Below are 21,588 nucleotides of genomic sequence, written 5' to 3'. Positions count from 1 at the left end.
CATCAGTGCCATTCCCAGAGGAAGGGGAAATGGGACGGGACGGTGTGGAATGGGTGTGAGGATGTAACCGTTGCGGGAGCAGCAACGAGGGGAGCGGGAGCAGGGGTGGTTTGCGGCGCGGCGCCTGGTACCACCCGGAGCATCAGCGCCTGAGTGTTTGCCTGCCCTTTCCCAGCAGGGTAGGACAGAGGGGCAGCGGTCTCTCCATGTCGGCTGCACGCAGCGAACACGAGGTGTCCGAAATTATCGACGGGCTCTCAGAACAAGAGGTGAGACCGGGTTATGCGTTCTGCTCCTCTTCACCCCCCGCTCCTCTCGTCTGCAAGGAAGCAGAGCAGCTGCAGGTGGTGGAACCTGTCTGTGCCAAGTCCCACAAACTTCAGGCCGTGGTGAGGCTGGGAAGGTTACCGCATGTGCCTGATAGCCTTCCTGGACAGGATCCAAAGTGAGGTGTTCATTTAATAACCAGCAGCATCTTTCTGGGCCGCTGGAGAGATGCAGAAGAGCTGTGTGATGGTTCTGCAGCGGTGAAACGCAGAGCAAGGTGCCCCAGGCGTTAGTGGCCAGCCGGTAGGATTTAATGGCATTCGTCTGCCTCTTGGGGACCTGAAACCCCAGCTTGCTGCTAATCCTGGGTAGCACCCCACAAACGGGTTGGTGCTGTTAGTTTGGACTGCAAGCAGAGGTGGGAAGCGGAGGCAGCAGGCGCCCTGGCTGACGGGTGAAGGGGTTTTTCTGTTTCATTTTGTTTTGAATGGGCTGTGCAGCTTGACACAGGGGAATCCTATGGAATGAATGGTTTGTCCGTGAGCCAGTTGGCCCATGTCTTCTGGGAGTGCTCCATTCATCTTGAAACATCCCCGTGACCTTGGCTTCGTTTGGATCTGGTTTCACAAGGGTTCCACTCGCTTGGCACAGCCGGCGCGCTGCAGTGAATGGATCACGCTTGGGAGGGGAGAGCAGCCACTGCCCAGCAATAGCTGGGATGTTTGCTGCCTCTGCACAGCTCCGTGCTGCTGCCCTGGTTAGAGGGAGTTTGCTCTTGCAAAGTTAAGGCAACCACACAGGGGATGTGGATCTCGGAAGCGGAGAGAAATTTCGCAGCACTGTAGCTCTTGTGGCCAAGGGAGCCGTTACATCATTGCATCTGGCCTCCTGCGTAGCATGGGCCATTAAATTCCACCCCGACAGTCTTCTGCAAAGCCCAGAGGCACCGCTTTGCTGTTCTCAGAGGAGACCATTCAAATATTCAGCTCCTCCATGGAACTGAAAGAGCAGCGAGGCTAGAGCAGGGGATCGGTGCCGGAGCTGCAGGCGAGGGCGAGCCCTCCATGCCAGCGTGCTCCCGGAGAGGAGGGAGGGCTGGCTGCCCGCCGCGCTCGGGCGGGGCGTATCCGCAGTGCTCGGCACCCGGAGCCCTGCCAGGCGACGGGAGAGGCCCCGCGCTTCTCAGCTGCGAGCAGCGCTCCTGCCAGCTGCCTGCTTCCCTGCCGCTGCTCTGCTAATTAAGTCTTTCTCGTTTCGTTCGGGGCAGTCTGTGTTTGTCAGGGCCGATGCTCTGCTGCGAGCTCAGCCCCGACCTCCCGTGACGAGGTGACACCCCCAGGGCATCCAGCAGAACGGGCTGCTAGAGCAGGAGGCGTCCTAGGGAGGATGAGGGATGAGATAAAATGGGTTGAAGCATCGTTGTGCAAAGCTTTGTGACTTAGGAAGAAGAGTTTGGGGCTGGGTTTGCCTCCTGGATCTCCCTCTTCCCCATGCCCCGTAGTGGAGCGTGCGCTCGGTTCCCGGGGGAAGCAGAGCAGTGCTGGGCAGCCGAGGCTGGGCCTGGGCTGGCAGCTTGCTCGAGGGATTGGACCTAGAGCGTTCTCCAGGGAACTGGCATCCAGCTGTGCATCGAAATAACAGCGTTTGAGACCTGGCCTTCCTGGATCACGGCTTGGGGTTTTGTCTGGCCAGTGCCGCCCCAGATGACAGGGAGGCTTGAGGAGTTGCGGTGCTGCTAGCAAACACGAGGGGTGACCAGCGCATCCCCTCGTCCCCGTGGCGCGGGGCGGTGTGCGGGGACTGCAGGCAGCCCGGCCGTAGCGGCAGGCCCAGCGCTGGGCAGGGAACGGCACAAGTGAGACACTGCTTTGGCTGCTCTGTTGTGAACATTCAGGGAAACTGGAGTGCCCGAGCCGTCCTGTCCTGGCATGCTGCCTGGCTTCTGGATCAGCTTTTGACTTAAATCAGAGCAAAAGCGTCAGACTCTGTCTTAGGGAGTTACCATTATAGGAAAGGAAGGAGTCATGGTCCCATGACGGTGACATTTGATCTGCTCATGTGGCAAAAAGGAACGGCAGTGTCCAGAGCAGCTCGTATGGCTGTCGGGAGAGAGGCGTGCAAGCTCGGCTGTGGACTGATGCTTCTACTGACTGGCACGTGGAGGAAGGTAGTTCTGCCACCGCTCAGTCGATTTGGTTGTTTTATCCAGGTTTTATGGTCTGGTAGCTGAGACACTCCAGACTCAATGTAGGGAGAGAAGAGGGTGTGGATGCTGCTAGGAAATATCCTGTAACAATTTCAGGTTTCCTGTAGAGCGGAAACAGAGACAGTGTCCCTCCTGGCCACCCTTCAGGAAGGCTTTGCAGAACTGACCCGCTTACCTTGCAGCCTGGCAGCAGGGGACTGACCCTCCGTGTGGCCCTGGGTTTCGTGGCTGGACAGGTTTTGCACTCCCTGTGCCACCGCTGCTTTGACTTGTCTCTCATCGTGGTCAGGAGCTGGCTTCCTTAGGTCAGACGTTTTTGCCACGGTATCTTAGAAGCCCTTTATTTCAAAATGAAAGATTAATTGTTTCCTGGCTGACAGCGATAGCCTCTTTCCGTGTTTAATTTACAATTACTCCAGCAATAAAGCTGTCTAGTGCTTGCTTTTAAATTCTCCTGTTCCTCCGCCTGTCCTTTCCTCTCGAACATCTGTCCCCTCCAGCCTCCCGCGGGCCCGCGGTGCTGACCAGCTGTTCTCTCTGCTTTCCCCAAAGAACCTGGAGAAGCAGATGCGCCAGCTCGCTGTGATCCCTCCCATGCTCTACGATGCTGACCAGCAGCGCATTAAATTCATCAACATGAACGGCCTTATGGATGACCCTATGAAGGTCTACAAGGACCGGCAGGTGATGAACATGTGGAGCGAACAGGAGAAGGAGACCTTTCGGGAAAAGTGAGTGCAACCATAAACATCTCTTTATTGAGCCTTTGGGAACTGCGAGATGCAGCTCGTGTAATGCTTTTGGCCAAGGTCCCAGCACTAAGCTGTGCGACGGTCACAGAGAGCAACAACGCCAAGGCAGGTGCCCTGAGCGAATTGCCCAAGGGCTTGTCTTGCACCCGGGGAGCTGGTGTAGCGGAGTCACTGGGACAGTTCATTCGAAGAGGAAAGCGATGCCGTGACCCAGCCGCAGTCGCTGTGCTTGCCTGGGTCCTGGGCACAGGGTGATGGACCTGGACAGGAAGCTCAGGCCTTTTTACATGGTTAATTCACAGGCCCAGTGGCAGGTTGTCAAATATGTGTGCTTTCAATAGAGTGATCCTTCTTACCCAAAGTTACTTTTTTACACCTTGGCCATATTGAAAATGAAGGTTGGGTTGTAATGTTAAGAAATCAACAGCAAATGTACCAGGGTGCAAAAAAAAACCCTTTAGAACAGAAAAATCTTTATCCTTCATGATGAATACCCAGACAGTTAGCGGTCTGGGCTCTGCCCTGAATCCTGCCCCTCCCTCCACATGGTAGAAAAGTAATAGTTTTTCTGCTTCCACTTGGCCTATTGTATCAGCCAGTTTAAGGATGAAGGCAGCGAAACTCAGTGCTCCATGCACTGCTATTTTTTTGGATTTACGTGTCCTTCAGGCAGTGCGTGTCTAGGGGGTTCTTGGGGCTGTCAGCATCAAACCAGCCCATTCAGACACCCTCAGGCTGCGTTTCGCAGCCGCCTCTCGCTGCACCTTTCCCTCAGCGCTCCATCCTGCTGTCTGTAGGATTTGCCACCAGCTGCTGTTTCCATGGCTGCATTCCCACATCAGACACATGCAAACTCTGTCTGCGGTGTTTTCCACTGTTTGCAAGCAGTGCTTGAAAACAGCTTTGCTTTAATGACTGAGATCAATTTGAGAATCTCCCTGGGTACAACTCTGCTGTCAATTAAGTGTGGGTCCTGGCTGAGGCTCCGATGCAGACTTCCCCCTTATCTCGTGCTCCGGTGGGGACTCCAGTGCTGTTCGCACGGAGGACCGGAGCGTGTTTGGTGCCTGCATTCAGCTCTGCACTCTTTTATTTTTAATGTGCCCTGAGCAGAACGAACACACGCAAGGCTGGGTATCGTGTATGTCTATAGCAACAGAGCTGGAGTTCAGCTTTCAGCAGGACCAGCTTTGCTGGCGCTTGCTGGCGTGGATGTGAAAGAAGTGGGGTAAGGGTGGGTAAGCCGGGGCAGCGCTGTCCCTCGCGGCAGCACCGTCCTAGTCTGGACTCCAGGGGTTGTGAGGAAGCACTGTGGATTACAGGCAGGCTCACAGCCAGCACCGAGAGGAAAGCAGGGATCAAGAGGCTTACTCGGCTCGGGTTCCCTCTTGGATCGGCTCTTAACTTCACGGTGTAGACGTGGCCAGGAACAAAGGTGCCCAGAGGAAACGGGAGGGGAAGAGGCACCTTTGCCTTGAGGCTCCCGGGGTAAAGCAGAGGCTGGGCTGGATGGTTTGCATTATTTTTAGGTGTGGTTGGGAAGCCGCAGATTGGGACAGAGCTGTGATCACAAGGTTACGGTGGTGGTCATTAGGTGTGTAATTTAGATGTTCATCTGCACCACACCGAGCTAGAAACAGGGTTACCCTCCAGGTAAATCGGGGGAGCCCTCACTCGGTGTCAGAAACACCTCTGCTGTTTCCCTGCTGGTGAAGCCTCCTGCTTGCAGCTGAAATAAGTAATTGCTGAGACAGACCAAAAAGGAACAAAACAAGCAAACCAACTCTTAAGCCTTTTGTAGAGGAGAACCCTCATTGCTAATTAGCCTTCAAATGTGATACTCCAGTCTGCAAGGCTTGCACACAAATGACGCAAAGGCTAATTAGTTTGTCTTTAATGGAGGGGCCATGCCTGGCTAATGGGGCTGGAGGAGTCCACACCCAGCTCTTGCATCCTGCTGTGCTTGGTGGTTATTGTGTCATTGCTGTGGGTGATGTGAAGCTCAGGGCATAAATACAGAAGGATTTCAGGGTTCTCACAAAACTCATTTTAAGCAAACATCCACGTTTGTGAGCTGTAGGGGAGGCTGCCAAGGGAGTCCTGCCGCAGCTCTCCCTGACCCCTCCGTGTAGGTAGCTGAGCTACGTGATGGGCTGCAGTTTCTGGCCCAAGTTGTTAAGGTGAACCAGAGTTGTGCCATCCGTGGTCGTGACTTGGAGCCTGCCTCCTCCGCACACCCTGGAAACCCAGAGCAGCTCTGTTCAGCCCTAACCAGAGGGGCTCTCAGGGAAAGCAGCTCAGTGTTGCAAGACCAACAAGCTCCAGGTTTGAACCCATTTTAGCTATCAAAACCACAAGGGAGGTTATGATTTGATTTGCACCTGGACAGGATTTCAGATCTCTTGGCTGCGTGCACGTTGCTAGCCTGCTCCCAGGTTGGCCCTGGTTTGCTGTTAAAGCAGGGTGGGATTGTGGTACCCCTTAATCCCACTCGGGCATCGAGGCCCCGTCGGGCCGGGCATCCATCCCTCGCTGTGGAAACATGGCCTGGCCTGTGAAAAATGCCGAATTGCCATCTGTGTTGCCCCGCTGCCACTGTGTTAGCGTCACTGATAACACGGCCAGTCCCTCGATCAGCCTTTGGTTTGCACCATGTGTGACAGGACAAGGCAGCTTCAGATCTGTGCTGTGATCCCGATACGTTTGAGCAGCTGAGCTGCTTTTCTTCCCTAGTGTTTGTGGCTTCTTTCTTTCACTTAGTATTTAGTCACATGTCTTGGGGGATCTCCCTTGGGCGTCTGTGTTATATTTGGATAGTTGTGCCCTTCAAAACACTTGACGGAAGAAAGGCTGCAGCTGCATGTGCTGAAGGAGTCCCTGCAAAGCGCCAGAGCAGCCCGTCCCCGCTGCGGTCCTCTGCGGTGCCCACCTCCCGCCTCCCACCCCGTCTCGTGGGGTCAGCCCCAGAAGCCTTGCGCTGGCAGAGATCACGTCCTCCTGCTCCGGCGACTGGTTGCCAGGACGGAGCTTTTGCAATGCCACCCGAAACAGAGGGGGTCCCTGCAGCAGGAAAGGGGTCCCTGCAGCCCGGTGGGCGCCTCTCTGCAGAGGCCGGCGCCGAGCTCCAGCCCCGGCGTGAGGACCCTGCTTGCGGAGCTCACCACGCGTTGGCCCCGCACCCGGCGATGGTCCTGCCAGCTGGGAGTGCCTTGTGCCGAGGGCTTGTTGGCTTTGCAGCGCTCTCCCACCGGCTAGGCAGCCTCCTCGTGCTCCGGGCAGGAGGGAGCCTTCCTCCACGCCGCTGGGGAGCCCTTGAGCAACTCGGCAACGTGGCAGCTCCGTGCTTCCTCGTGGGGCTTGGATTTCCATTTCCTTCCTTTGCGGCGACCTCCGACGTGCCCGCCTGGCTCGGGGCCGTGCGAGGAGGCCTGCAGCCGCGCTCGTGGCCAGCTGGGCACTGTGCAGCAGAGCCGTGCAGGGCGCAGGAGGGACCGGCAGCCTGGAGGCCAAAGCCGCGTGCGTCCTCCTCGCTTAAAACGCTTGTCTTGCTCTTTAGATGAGAGCAAAACCATGACCCTCCTCTCTTATCTTGCCCTGCTGTTGTACTCAGCAGTGACATGTGCCACTGGCTTCCCACTCACTGATCGTGATTCCTCAGGGAAAGCAGCTTTTATTGCCCAGCCCGTTGTTCTTGCCTTTGCCAAGCCTTTTTTCAGTGCGTTTGGCGTTCCTGAGGCCTCAGTCTGATATCCAACCGCCTTCCCTGCCCATCCGGCCATTGGGACGGGCTGCCAGCGCTTGGGCGGTGGTGGCCGTGGGATTGAGCAGGGGGACGGATGGCTGTTGGGCACTGCCGGCCCCTCCTGCCCTCTCCCACCCTGCGACCAGCCTCGGCGGAACGGGGCCCCCATCAGCCAAACTCCGCCGGGCTAAATTTAAAGTTCCTGTCTCTCTGGGAAGCTGATCAGCAGACACATATTTTCTCAAACCCGCGAGTCCCTTGAGAAGCTGGCCTCTCCGCTCCCAGCGCCCAGGGCAGCCCCGCTGCAGGGGGTGAGCTCGAACCCGGCGCCACACTAACCCTCTCCGTCCTTCTCCCGCAGGTTCATGCAGCATCCGAAGAACTTCGGCCTGATCGCTTCCTTTCTGGACAGGAAGGTAAGCCTCGAGGCGCGCCCTGCACACCCGCAACCCGCCTGCCTGCCTCGCGCCGTCGCTTCCGCACCTCGTGATTTTTGGTAGTGCTGGAGCATCCAGCAGCTCCCCAGCACCTGGGGGTGGTGGCAGCTGAGGGCCCCTGGGGACAGGGGCCAGGCGCGTCCCAGCTTCCCGCGGAGGCACGGGGCTGACTCAGCCCCGGGGAGGCTGGGAGCTCGGAGCCGCAGGGTGCGTGAGCGCAGGCAGCCTGGTGCGTGGGCACTTCAGCCCCCCGCTCTCGCTGCCCGGGGAAGCTGCTTTCCAGCATCTTGTGCAGGCGTTTCCCATCCGCCAGCCTGCCTCGTAGGGGAGGTGCCGAAATCAGGCTGTGCCTGCCGCACAGCGGAGGCGGCGGCCTCCTCGCCTGGGGCAGGGGAGCTCGAAGAGGAGGTGAATCCCAATTAGGCCAGCGTTTCAGATCGGTCTCGTGTACAGACGCCCACACCCCTTCTGAAGATCCTGCAGTGAGTCCTTAGTTCTTAGGAACGGTTCGATAGCAGGAGGGCCTGAACTTACCCAGCCATCCACGGTGGCCTTTCCCTGGTTGCTGCTAGTTGAACTGATGGGAGAAGGGTTTGAGAGAGAGACCTGCAGGAACAGCGAGTCTATGGTCCTGTCCTGATCCAGGCCAGGTAACTTCCACGGGACAGGCCACGCGGGTGAACCCTGAGCAGTCCTGGTCTGGAGGGACAGAGAGGTGGGTCTTGAGGAAGAAATGCTTGGGAGCTGCTTGTTCTCTGGTTCTTGGAAGTTCGTTACGGCCTTTGCCCATCCCTTGCAGCGTTTCGCCAGCGTATCGCAGTGTGGTTCCCAGGAGAGGTGGGCTGGGCTGTGCTCTTCCACACCGCTGAGGCCCAGCGAGGCGAAGGGATTTCTTCAAAGTCTGATAGCAGGGTTGGAGGAAGGACAGAGATCTTGGGCTCCCCGACTGTCGCCTGGGGGTGGGTGGACACGCAGCCAGCCTGAGCATGGGGGTCACTTGCCTGAGCAGCGTTTGGCTCCAGAAGCTCAGCAGCAGCTGGGACACAGTGTCTGTTCAGTCTGGGGGAACCGCTCTGCTTTGAGGCGGGTGGACCTGGTGGCCTCCAGAGGCCCCTTCCAGCCTGAATTACCCTCTGATTCTGCCTGGCTCAACTGGGAACATAATTTGTGAGAGCTGGACTTTCCTGTCCGAAGCAGCAGGCAAACAATAGGGCAGCAGCAATCTAGCGGAACATGCTGTAAGACACCAGGCTGTTTTCAGCCTTTTCCCAGTTGTTAAAGCCGAAAGTGGTGGGACTTGGATGATGCTCACAATCCACCCTGTGTTCCAAGCTGTAAAATGTCTTCTAATTTTATTTGTACTCGTTTGTAAATCAGGCTGTAATTATGATACAGAACACATCCATTATCCTGTTGGAGAGAGATGCAAAGTATGGCTCAATGTAATGAATTAATAGATTTTTAAATTGTATTATAAAAAAAAATAGTGATCTTAGCCCTTGGAACAGATTGCTGTAAGTTTTTGTCTTTGCGTGTATGTGTGTATAATCAGGGCTAGATTGGAAAGCAATCCAATTAACACTTTAAAAGTTGCAATCTGTTTTGCAAATGGTCCTAGTCTTTGCACAGGAGTGGGAGAGAGCAGCCCCGTCTGCCCGCTGACCCCTCCGGGAGGGACACGGCGGGAGAAGTCAGCAGCACCCTGTCCCTGGGCACCTGCAGGCATCATGGGTCTATGGGTTTATTGCTCTTTATACAGCCATGGAGCCCGTATGCGAAAGTGTAGCCCAGCGCCAGCGTTCAGTTGCCCACAAGCCCACGCTTTGTGTGGGACTTCTGCCAGGGTCGCGGTGCTGCTCGGGAGCAGAGCCAGGTGCCAGCCGCCCTGCTCTCGTTTTCCTGGCGTGGCTGAGCCGGGACGGCGCTCGGCCGAGCTGACCGGGGGGTTTGGGTAGCGGCTCGGCATGTCTGCGTGGAAGTCGTGTGCGCGTTAGCCAGTAAATCCAGCGGCTGGAAATAACGCTAGCTGACAGTCGCGTGGCAGGTTACGCGTAGCGTAGCTACAACAAAGGGTGACAGGCGGCTCTCCCTACTCTGCTTTTAGTCGCCACAGTCATCTGGGGTCAGCCCTTCCCCTGCCCTGAGATAGCACCTCGCTCCCTTGGCACGCGGGTGCGGGAGGTTCAGCTCTTCATTCGTCCCAGCTCCGGCTCGACATGCCTGCGGGAAGGGTCCCGCTCCGTCCCCTGGGAGAGCGGTAGCCCCGTGCAGGGCTTTTTACCCAGGCAGCGTGCCGTGCCCCCCTCTTACAGCACGCAAAGCCTGCACCAGCTTGGCAAAGAGAAACGATTTTTGCTGCGGATCTTCAGAAGCTGCAGGAGATGTGACGATCTCGGGGTGTGAATATTGCTGCTGACAGTGTGAGGGACCAAAATGGCCTGTTCCCTAACTCGCCCGTGTCATTGCAGACGGTGGCAGACTGCGTCTTGTATTACTACCTGACCAAGAAGAATGAGAATTACAAGAACCTCGTAAGGAGGAATTACCGGCGGCGTGGGAAGGGCCAGGTAAGGGATGGAGGAGGATGCATGGAAATGTTGTCCCTCCTGCTGACCAAGGAGCAGCAGTGATTTACACCTGCAGCTTCTGAGCAGCAGTTTCTGGCTGAGCATCCCAAATGCTTCTTCCCTTTCCCCTGCAAATGGCGATCTTGGTCGCAGACTGCGATGGGGCTTGTGAGTTTGCTCGTATCACTGCTCAGGACGTGCCGTTTCCTGGCAGTTGATGTGTGCCCGTCGTCATCCTAAACTCTTGAGCAGCTTTGAAAACAAAAAGCCACGACACTTGAGAACGGGGGCACAGCGCGTGCGGAAGGCCTGGCTGCCTGTCCGCGGTAGCCCTGCCCGGTGGAAGTGACTCGGCCGTCGAGGCTGCGGTTCTGCGCGAGATCCGAGCGCGGCCTGGTTCTCTCTGCCCTTCCGGAGCCGGCAGCCAGCGGGGACGGTGCTGCGCGGGGCTGGAGCGGGGCTGCCGCTCGGCAGAGACAGCCGTGGCAGAGGTGCGGGAGCGGGGAGGCTGGGGAGGTACCAGGAGACCTCGGATGACACGAGGTGCCTGGGGGTAGGTGACTGAATCACCCCTCGCTGTTGTGCAACCTAGATACAAAGCTGTCACCGTGCCAGTGTTGTTGCTGAGATCACTCGAGGTACCAGAGAGGTCCTAGCCTCTCGGCGAAGGAGCCTTGTCCCAGCAGATGCTTTAAATGAGGAAGATGCCACTGGTGAATCCCCAGCTCGATGAAGTGAACGGTTATTCACTTAACGAAGCGAGTGAGATGACTGCAAAGGGAGTATCTCCCCAGATAACGTGGGGATAGGAATGGAAAAACTGGCCTGTCCCGTAGCACCGCTGACATAAGCAGTTCCTCATGCTCCATGGCCATAAAAAGCAGCACTTGGGTCTAGAGCCTGATTGGGAGGGAGATAGGTAGCCTTGCTCCAATTTGATTTCTGCAGCATTAAGACATGAGAATAGTTAGCACATGACGAATGTCATGGACAGGGCCCAATTTTCCCTTCTTTTTTTCAGAGACATGAGAGATGGATAAAACCCTATTAGATTATGCAGTCCCTCTCCCAGCAAACACAGGGTGGTTCCCTCCAGTACATTTTTATAGTGTTTACCATGGTCTGTTTTGTTAGATCACAGCAACTAGAACATGAGGCCGCATTTGTTTCTTGTTAGCAGTGGAGACATTTAGCACGGCTAATTCTGGTTCCACTGTTAAGCTGAGCAAGTAACAAGTGTGTATGCAGGGAGAGGGGCAACCTGCCGTGCCGCTCTGCACCCCGCCGCTCCCCTGCCCTACCTCTGGGACCACAGACCTGTCCGTTCTGCGCTCAGTAGATCCTAGCTGTGTTCTGGTTTTTAAAAGTGTCCCTAGGTACCGAATTTCCCAGGGTATGTTCTCTTGCTGATGAAGCCGGTCCTGCCCGGGCAGTAGAGATGATGTGTTTAGCCTTTGGATGTAGGGATTTGCTACCTCCTGCATCGACCGTAATAAAGCACAGGAGTGCTTTTCCAGGTAGGGGACAGCGATATTTGTAAAACAGTGAGACACAGACTGGTGGGCTCTGCGGTGTGTGGGTTTCACCTTGATGGAGCTTGGCCAGGACACTATTGATCTGGAAAGAAAGGTTGGATCCACCGTTCTGGCGGGCGGTGGGACAGCCAGCGCTCCCATCGCTGCCGGGTGCTCGGGTGTAAACGGGCGTCCTGCAAGCCCCGTGGAGACGTGTGCCACCAGATCCGTGTTTGGTGTCACGCTGCTGAGATCACACAGAGATGGTGTGGAGACTGGTTAGCCAAAATACGAGTTGCTACGCAGCGGTGCGCATCTTGTAGTGGCCAGGCTGCAGTCCCTGCCCCGGGAGAGGTAGCTGGCAGCTGCGTTCGGCCTAGGAGGTCATGCTGGGATTTGCTCTTCCCGGCCTGGGATGTGCTGAGGTTGCTTCCCGGCAGGCGTGCTGTTCGGGCAGGGTTTGAGAGGCCGGGGTCGTCTGTACGAACCGATGGTGGGGGAGAGGTGCAGAATAAGAGGTACTGCGTGAAACCCGGGCCTGGAGCAGCTCCCCCGGAGACCTTGGCAGGTCTGGAGGCACGTGCTTCTCTGTGCTACCACGCAGCTGGTGTTTCCACGTGTATCTTGCATCCCTTCCCGGTGGTGCCGCGTAAGGAGGGGGTTCAGAGGCCGGGCTGGAAGGAGTCCGGTTGCTCGGTGCGCTGGCTCGGTAAGGGCACGCTTTGGCGGGGAGGCTGGAGGCGCTGGCAGAAGCCAGGGGAACGGTGACCCAGCCACGGGACCGACCTTCGGGGAGCCCGGTCTCCTTGGTGCACACGGCCAACGGGTCTGCTCGCCCCGGCCAGGCTGAGTGAGCGGGTGGATGCGCCGACCGGCGTGGGAGAGGTTCAGTACCGGGTGGGATTTTTGCTTAGTGAGCATCTCCCTGAACTGGTTGGATTCTGCCCGTGTCTGTGGAAGGCATGCTCCGTTTTGGAGCTCTGGCCAGCCATGCTCACCCCTTAAATTGGTGTTTTGGCAGAAATAAGCCTGTTCCCAAGGCTCAGCCCACACCTTGGCCACCTCGGCTCCCTATTTGTCTCTGTTGGGCCCCTCTTCGTTGTCCCAGTCCAGCCATGTGCAGGGCCGTCCACTGAACTGAACTGCGAGGAACTAATCCGGGCTAAAAATAGCTTCTTTTTTTTCCTTGGATTATTTTTAACTCTGTGCAGCTCCCTGAGCCCATTGCCCATGTGGTCTTGCAAACAGCTGGGGCTGCGGGGCTGCGGAGCGGGGCCGCAGGAAGGGTTGAAGCGGTTAAACTCCCCAAGCGCGATATAATGGATTTGGAGAAGAGGAGGGGGCCGGTTTGCTTTTCGTCGGATGAGAGGAGTGGATGAGTTGTGATACAGATTGCGTTTCAAGTGGCCCTACGCTGTTTCCTCGCTCGTTTTCTGCTGGAGAGGTTGGTGGTCTTATTTGCTTTTGGAGGCTGCGGGGAGCTTGAGAGAAGAGAAGTGGAGATAATTACGAGTAGAAATAAAGCTACTCTGGTGTCAAGATTATCATCGTGGCCTACTTATTAAAAGTGCATTAAAAAACAAGAATCCCATTGCTCCTTGGCTGATGGTCCCCTGGCAAAGGATATTCCTCATAAAGCTGCTACTTATTGCTAAAAACCTCCTGCCGAGAGCGGGGACTTCACATGATGCTGCTTCCAGTTTGTCGTGAAAGCAAGCAGCCTGCCGCTCCGAGGCACGGCGCACGCGCCGCACCGCGCCAGCGCGAATGGACGGGCGGCACCGCGTCTGGGCGTCGTTAGGTGTGACTGTTCATGCTCCCGAGATGGAGATCCTGTCTAAAATAATCCTCTGCGTTCTGGGGTGAAAAACGTCATTTTGCCCAGAAAGGGGAGAATCGATGCTGAAAGTCATGACTTCGAAGTACGTAATTTCCCACTGGGGGAAGAAAAAAAAAAAAGTTTGAGTCATGGTAAAACAGTCCGATGCAGTATGCAAGGTACATTAATAAGCATAAATTTGCATGAGCTTCTAACGAGAGCGGCGTGGCGCTGCCCCGCGTGCGGCCGCGTTGCCCGCAGGGCTGTTTGCGCTCCTGGAGATGCTCCAAACCGCATCTCTTGCCCCGCTTGGAGGGGCCCGGGCAGGTATCGCGCAGGCTGGGAAGAAGAGCGGCTCCCTTTCAACATAGTTATTCCGTGCGGAGCAGGGGGTTTTATTCCGGAATAAGTTCGCTTTGGTGCTGGAACAGCGCGGGACGGGGCGGACGTAGCCCCGCGGCACCTGCTTCCCTACCGCGTGTCCCGGGGCCGCGTCCGCGCTCGCAGGTGGACGGAGACGCGGGGCCGGGAGGCCGCATCCGCCGCCGGGCCGCAGCGGGGAGGGTGATTCAGCGGCGGATGAAGTAATCGGAGCCGGCGGGAGGACGGAGCCCCGCGAGCCCGGCGCTGGCAGCCCCGCAGGATATGCTGTCATGCCGATTCCCCCGGTGCCGCTGTCAGACGGCGCTCAGATATTCCACCGCGCGCGGCCCCGGCGCCGCTGCCGCCTCGGGCGCTTTCGAGGATTCGGGCTGCGGAGGAAGCTGCCGCCGGGGGAGGCCGGGGTGCTCGGCGTCCCGCGCCCCTTCCCGCGGGGAGCCGGCCCCGGCCGGAGCGCGAGCGCGGCCCTTTCCCAGGCCCACCCTCTTCCCTGCCCCCTGCCAAAAAGCAAATCGAGTGATCCGTGCGGCTGCCGGCCCTCCCGCCCTTCCCTCCCGCTTCCCCCCCCGAACGGTGGCTGTTCCCAGCTCCGCGCGCTGCTGAGGATAAACAGCCCCAGCGCCGGTTTTGCAAACGCCCCGTTTAGCTTTTCCACGGAAGCACCTCCCTGGACGGCGACGCTCAGCCCAGCCGGGCTTGGCTCGCCGGACCGACGCTCCCGCCGGGAATCGCTCCGTTTTCATCAATCCGGAAAGTGGTTCCTCGCCAGTGACACAGGGCTCGACAAGCTCCCTTGGAAAAGAGCGGAGATGGTTGTCACGCAGTGCCGTCGAATAACGCAGCGCGTTGCACACACGTGTTCCTGGACGTGACTGGTAAATTCAGCTGCCGCAAATACCGATAAATTATCGCTCAAGGCGTTTCAGTGTGCGCTGACTTCGAGGCAGCGATTGCTGCTGGGAGCTCTGCTCGGAGGCTCCCGGTGAGCACCTTGATAAGAGACCAGCTCCGGTTAGGAAAAGGGGTTGTTTCTGGGAAAATGCTGCCTCTCCGCTGCCGTTGCTGCTGCCTGGGGACAGGCTTGGGAAGGGTCAGCCCAAGCGCGCCCCTGCCCGTGCCCGCTCCACCGGGCCAGGTTTGCCTGGGCGGGCGATCATGGAAGTTCTCCTGTTTGGAAGATGGGAGAAACTCCTCCCGCCAGAGACAGCGGTGTATTGCAGACCTTTATATGCCTTTTTACCCCAAAACGCAATGCATCGCAGAGCTGCCCTCGCTGCAAAAGCCGGAGCAGGCTGTCGTGGCTGACGGGTCACAGCGCTGCTGAGTCCTGTCCCCTCTCCGAGCGAGCGCTCCGCCGAGCCCGCGCTCCCGCGAGCTGTCGCAGTGGCTGCAGAGCTGCAGAGGGAGGTTTGGAAACCGGCTGGGGAGCCGCTGATCCCAGCAGGGGGGTTGCAGCATCCTCCCTGGGGTCTGCGGGACGTCACGGAGGAAAGAAGCGGTGGGATTTGGAGAGGTGACGTTTCAGCTGTAGTCGTCATCCCAGGTCAACTGGGAGCTGCGAGCAGGTCGGAGCCGAAGGGGAGCAGGGAGGCAGTTCGGAGCATCACCGAGTTGCTTTCTCAAGCAGCCGCAGCTGAAAATCCCTGCAAAAGCTGGTTGCTCGGGATGCTGGCACTTGCTTGCCCGGTGCACGTGCACCGTGCGGGGATGCCGGCCCGGCACCGCTCCGTTTGCAGCGCCGTTCGACGGGGGGGTCGTCGCGCTGGCGGCGGAGAGCAGCCGAGCCTGGCAGGGTGTTTGGAGCATGCTGGAGCAAACCGCGGAGAAGGGAAAACACGTGTTCCCGGCCGGCACGGAGCGGGGGCTCATCCCTGCCGCTTGCACACGCGCCGCGCTCTTCCCCTCTGGCCATTTTCCCTTCGCGAGCAATCAAATCGCTTCTTAAAAAACTCAGCGGCGACACAGAAAAGAAACATTTCCTCTTATGGCAAAGCCCTGGGTGATTTAAGGAGGGAGCAAACGAGCAGGGTCCTGTAAATGTCGCTCTGAAACGCTCCCGCGCTTGGACGCGGTTGCTGAGCGCGCGGTGGTAGCGCCCGGAGGCCGCGCTGCGAGTGCCCAAAGGCTCCCGGCGAGCCGACGAGCCCTGCTCACCCGTGTGCCACAGGGCACCGGTTTCCCGTTAAATCCCGGGGAGCATAGGGATCGCCTCCGTTCCCTAAGGGAGCCTGCGGGGCCCTTGCTCTCTGCCCGGCGCCGCAAGACCCGTGCTCGGCCTCGCACTCCTCGCCAAGCCTGAGCCCGGCCCTCTGGCTTTCGGCTCGCCCCCACGGCCGGCCGGACCGCGGGAAGCGGGCGATGGGAGCCGGGTGGCCAGCAGACGCCCTTCCTCCTTTCCCCGGTGTTTTGGCGGCGGCTTGTTTGGATTTGCGGCTCCTCCCCGGAGCGGCCGTGGGAAGCCCGGCTCCGCGGGCCCTGGGTGGCAGCGGGGGCCAAAGCCTTCCAGACGGTCACATCAGGGGCTCTGGGACAGTTACACGACGCAGAGATATTTATAAGCCGCCCTCCCCAGCTCCGTATCCAGCCTGTCTCCGATGGCTGTGATCCGCGAGATGCCGCAGCACTATTTGTAGTGGCCGCGCGGTGCCGAGCCTCGGCGGTGAACGCGCCTCGGTGTCGGTGCACGTGGGCTCCCGGGTGGCCCCGAGGGCTCGGCAGCGCTTGGTGGTGCCAGGGCCCTGGTCTTTGGTGGCCGGGGGAAGGATGCTCGCGTTGGGGCGAGATGCACCCAGCCGCTTGCGAGGGAGAGCCCGGAGCGGGGAGGAAAGTGGGGCTTTGCTGCTGAACCCTTAGAGCTGGGTACCGGGGGGCTGAGCCCCTGGAGATGCGGCAGGGGCCGTTGCTCCCACACAAGTGCGGGGAGGAGGGATGCTCCCCGTGCGCCCTGGCCTGCAGAGCTGCGGCCTTTTGCCTGATCTTGAGCTGTTTTTAACCTGCGGCTCCCTGATTGCACGCGGTGACCTCGGCCCGAGCGGAGCGGCCCTGGAAAACACCATAAACGCTGTTTATCCGGAGCTGCCCGCGGGAGAAGCGAGTGGCTGGTGCCCCGCGCTCAGGAGCGGAGGCCTGGCCGGGCGGGCGGGCTGGCGAGGGCTGCGGGTCCACGCAGCATGGCACAGCATAGCGTGACTCTCTGCAAACACCCCGTCGAGGCCGATTTAGCTGGAAGGCGACGGGGAGCGCAAGCGTGCAGCCGCACTGCTGCGGCGGGCGCTGGGCAAAACCGCAGCGATGGCTGGGAAGCCGCGTTCGAGCGGAGACCCCAGCCCAGGTGGCCCAAGGACGCGTTTGAGAGGTAACGAGAGGCACGCGCTTGCCGCATGGCCGGGGGCAGCAGTGGCCACCTCTGGCCCGATTTAAGGAGCAAGTGGGGTCGATGCTTCCCGGGGCACGTCTGTCTCCCATGAGAGCCCAGGGCTCTGGTCGGTGGGTGAAGGCCTCTCAGAGAGGTTGACAATTCCTGTCCCCGTGCCCAGGAGGAGCTGGGAGCCCTGAGCGGGGCCAGGAGGAGAGGTGCATCAGCCCCACGCGTCCCCCCGACTCTGGGAGGCAAAAGTGCTGCCATGCTGTGCCATGCCGTGCCGGCGCGGGGCAGCCGGCTCTGCATGCAGCACCGACGCATGTGCCGGCCCGCGGCGCTTTGGGGCCGGCGTCGCTTTGTGCAGAGCTTCCCCGGGACGAGGGAGCGGCTGCGCGGCCAACAGCAGAGCGAGCGCCGCCGTCCTCTCCCGGTGGGTTCACTGCCACGGCTCCCGACGGCGTCTCTCCGATCCCCGCGCGGGGCGCAGCCGGCCTGGGAGGCGTCCGGGCAAAGGCACCGGCTCGTGGGGAAGCAGCCAGCGCTCCGGGCTGCGGAGCGGCACCGCAGCCGCCGGCGCGGCAGGAGGGACATGGCTGGGAAGGCAGGACAGGGCCCAGAACAAGCGGAGGAAGAGGAGACGGGGAAGATGCTTCTGGTCCTGGTGGCGGAGGAGGATGAGGAGGAGGATGCAGGAGAGGCTGCCCTAGATCAGCCATGCGGGAAGGGCTCTCGCCGAGCAGTGCCGACCCAGCTGCTGGGTAAACCGAGGCAGCGGAGCCACCATGAGCACCGGGCCATTCCCCGGGCGCAGGGCACAGCCCAGCAGCGCCTTCAAGGCCCAGTTTTGCAGCGGGTTTTGGGGGTGCTGCAAAGCGGGCGAAGGGGCAAACCGGGCGTGCGGGCACTTAGCTTGCAAGATGCACGGGGTGCGGCCGGGGCTCAGCCCGCAGCCGCTCCGGGGCTGTCCCCGGCCCCCGCCGCAGCCCAGGGCCGGGCCGGTCGTCCTCGGGAGGTTCGGAAATTTGGAAAAGAGCTAGCGAAGCGCCGTAGGTTAAGCTTGGCATCCTCCGAGATTAATCACGCTGGCTGCAGCCGGCGCTGAGAGCCCCGGTGACGAGGACTGTGGTTTATAGCTGATGATTCATCGCCTCGACTTAGAGCGACCACGTTATTCCAGCAGATTGCAAAATCATAAGAGGAATGTTGTGGTTAGTTTACGGCTTAACTATGCAAATCGTCAGGAAGCCTTCAGAGCCGGAGAATGTGAGGCGCAGCGAGCCCGGGCGGCGGGGCTGCGCGCAGGGGCCGGGAGCCGCTGCCGGGGACCAGCCGCGAGCCGGAGGCCGAAGTAAGTGCCGGGGGGACGGCGGGGGGCACGCGGCGAGCCGGCGCGGAGGGGCGATTTCGGGCTGGTTTCGCCGCCTCCTCCTCGTCGCGGGGCTGGGGAGGGAGAAGGCGAGCGGGGAGCCTGCTCCCCCCGCCCGCCCGCCGCGGCCGCCAGCACCAGGCACCGCCGCTGCGGAGGAAGTAAACAGAGCGAGTGGGAGGAGCTGCACCTCTTCCTCGCTGGGGTTTTCTCCCAGCCAGACCCACGGCCTGTGGTTGGGGCGGGGGGGGGATTCATCGCTGCCGTGAGGTGCAGTGAGTTGGCCGGTTCTCAGCGGGGCAAAGGCTTTGGCGCCCGGGACCTGCCCGGGAGCTGGCGTGCCCCGAAAGCGCCCCGGGAGGCGGCGTTTCGCAGCGGCTGCCATCGCCGCGACGCGGGAGCCCGATGAAGTTGGCAGGGCAGGCGAGCGGATGGCTGCGCGGCGGCCGCCGCTCCGGAGCGCAGCCGGGCGCGGAGGGCCGGGAGCCGGGGAGGGCACGTGCGTACGCGTCCCCACGCCCACCCCGGCCGGGGGGTCCCGGGAGGTGCGCGGGCTCCTCCGGACGGGCTGGCAGCGCTCCACTCGTCTCCGGCTGATCGGGAGCCGGTGGGAATTTAGGACAAAGGTGAGCAGATGTTCGCAATTACGGAGCGGCTCGTGCCGGAGCACGGCGTGGCGAGCGCTCGGGGGGGCGAGGCCGGGCGCACGCCCCGGGGCTCGGCGCAGCATCGGCCTCTCGCTCACGCGTACCGCCCGCGATTTGTCCCCGGGCCTTTTCAAGTAAACAGGATGCGTTGGCAGCGCAAGCAAACAGCAGCGACGCTGCGGAGGAAGGGCGGTCCGGCGGTCGGGGCGCTCGACCTGGAAGGGAGGGTCGGGCGGGGCGGAGGGGAGCCCGTCGCTCCGCCACCGACCTGCTCCGCGGCCTTGGGCACGTCCCTTAGCCTTCCCGCGCGAGGCGGGGAGCGCGGAGCTGCTTGGCCTCGTGGAGGCGTCGCGCCTCGTCCCCGCGGGGCTGAGGCCGGCGAGCAGGTCGGGCTCGCGGGGAGCTGAGCGGCTCTGCCGCCCGGCCGAGAGCCGACCCACCTGCCGGTCCACCTCTAACTGGGGCAGCGTGAATCAGAAGGAAACGGCGGCTGGTCACCGGGGAAGCATTTCCTGGCCCGTCACGCTTTGGGATGGCGTCCCGTCCCTTGAATCATCCGGAGCTGGGCCGCGGCCAGGGCTAAGAATAGCCTCCCCGTGCACCGCGGGGGCAGCCGAGCGCGGGGAGGGGGGGCCGGGCCGGCCCGGGGGCACTCGCGGAGCCGGTTCCCTGCCGCGATTTCCCTGGGCCTGGCCATGGCTCCGGCTCCTGCCCCGGGTGGTCTGCCGGAGGCGGCCGGAGCGCCCGGCGGGATGCGCGCCGCTCTACGTCACCCAGTGCCGTTCGGCGTCCGCCTCCGCTGCCGCCCGCTCCGAAGCTTCGGAGGCCGAGCGTGACGTAGGGACAGGCCCGGCCAGCCGTGGGGGCACCTAGTCTCGGTTAGCCCGGGGGGACGTGTCCCCCTGCTTTCTCTGAGCGCTGTTTGTAGCTGAGCGGTTGCACGACTGGTGTCAGGACCCCCGCGCTCGGTCAGGTGCTCCAAGCTCCAGCCTGGCACGTGCCCCTCGTGGCTTTTCCCGGGAGCAGCTTCCCGGGGGCTTGGTGGGTCCCCGTGTGCCGGGGTGGCAGCTCCCGGCGTTCCCCGCTGTGCAGCCGAGCCACGGCACGGGTGTGTGCTATCCCCCCCCGCTCCCCCCGTGCTTGCTAGCAGTGGAGGATCCAAAGCGACGTTTGGCCGGGAGGTCTCCTTCGGGCAGAAGATGCAGGTGCAGCTGCTTGGTGGAGTCGGGGGTCTTTTCCCTTGCCGTGGCCTTGGGGTGGTGATGCTGCCTCGTCTGTGTACGTCGAACATGTAAACAGCACATGGTGGGAGAGGGCTGGGGGCAAAAGCAACCCTGCTGCTGCCGAAGGTGCCCCCCCCCCCCAAGACTTTCCCCCCCCCAGGCTTTCCCACCCCACTAGAGGCGGCTCCTGGCATCAGGCCCCCTATGCGGCCGGGCCAGGGCAATCACTAGAGGGCATCCTTGGATCAAGATGTTCCTCTCCGGTGGGAGAAGCATGAATTCGATGTCCCACCACGCTTAGCTTGGAACGGTTCGCAGGAGCAGCCTTGGAGTCCGGCCAGCTCCTCCTCTCCTTGGCACGCAGGAGCTCACGGACCCCTTGCCGGGGCAGCACCCGCGCTTGGCCGGTGCCTCCCTGGCTGAGACGAGGTCAGACGATGGGAGAGTCTCTGCCCCAGGAGCCCGGGTGCTCCCGCCACGGGGCCGGGACTCAGGCAAGGGAACGGGGCGAGCCATTTGCCCGGGGCACCTCTGGGCTGCCGGCCGGCGTTTGGGCATCTGCCGGCCGTTTCCCTGCCGCTCGCTTCCAGGGCGACGCTCTCGCCCTGGTTTTAGAGGTTGGGAAGCCAAAGAGGCCAACAGCTGAGTGACCTGGGCTGGGGGTGCTGCGTCCCCTGGCATCTCCAGCGCTTCCCGACTCCTCCGCCAGCGTGGCAGGGGAGGATGCCACCTCGCAGGGGAGGATGCCGCTGGCAGCCCTCCCCGGGGGGTTGGTTTCGGTGAGCTCTTGTCGAGGATGCTCGGGCGCCCGGCGCTGCTTCGCCCGCGTCCCGGTTCTGCTGGGCCCCGTGGGCTGGGAAGGGCCGAGCCGTGCGGAGGCTCCCCCCGCGCCGGGAAGCGCCCGGCCGCCTTTCCGCAGGGCCGCGGTCGCTGCAGGCACTGGGATCGCTGGGCAGCGCGGGGTCTATCTGCTCCGCACCTCTTTGGAGGCAGCCTGTTTCCCCAAGCGTTAGACGTGGAAAACGTGAAGCAATGAACGTGACGGCCGGGCCAGTCTGCCTGGGATCAGGCTTTCTGCTGAGAAACCCGCTTTCGGATGATTTTTCTCCCTCCGCTGCATTGCAGCATCGTTTCCCAAGGTGGGGGGGAAGCCCGGCCGTTTGGAGAGGGGCCGGGCGAGCCTGGGTGGGTTTGCAGGACGAGCAGCCCTGCGCACGCTAGGAGCAGCGTGGTTCGATAAATCATTTCCGTCCCTGCTCTTGACTTGTCGCTGAAGTTCCTCCTGTTTGCCGCTCACCAGAGGGAA

General features: G+C 60.9%; 1 protein-coding gene across 12 annotated transcripts in view; it reads left to right on the top strand.

Moving 5' to 3' along the window:
- The window catches only part of NCOR2 (nuclear receptor corepressor 2), a 272,197-nt gene that overhangs the window by 173,431 nt on the left and 77,178 nt on the right, over positions 1-21,588 (top strand). For 8 of the 12 annotated variants that reach the window (XM_064522029.1, XM_064522027.1, XM_064522026.1 and 5 more), the window contains 4 exons: positions 176-269; positions 3,026-3,204; positions 7,329-7,383; positions 9,873-9,971. In XM_064522029.1, the coding sequence (XP_064378099.1) occupies positions 176-269; positions 3,026-3,204; positions 7,329-7,383; positions 9,873-9,971 (427 nt within the window). Of the gene's footprint in view, positions 1-175; positions 270-3,025; positions 3,205-7,328; positions 7,384-9,872; positions 9,972-18,816; positions 19,039-21,588 lie in introns of those variants that run through there. The other 4 variants (XM_064522028.1, XM_064522025.1, XM_064522030.1 and 1 more) reach the window with 3 other exon arrangements.

This window comes from Dromaius novaehollandiae, chromosome 17 (assembly GCF_036370855.1).
Source record: "Dromaius novaehollandiae isolate bDroNov1 chromosome 17, bDroNov1.hap1, whole genome shotgun sequence".
Lineage (NCBI taxonomy): Eukaryota > Metazoa > Chordata > Aves > Casuariiformes > Dromaiidae > Dromaius > Dromaius novaehollandiae.
This window is presented reverse-complemented; position numbering and strand designations above follow the sequence as displayed.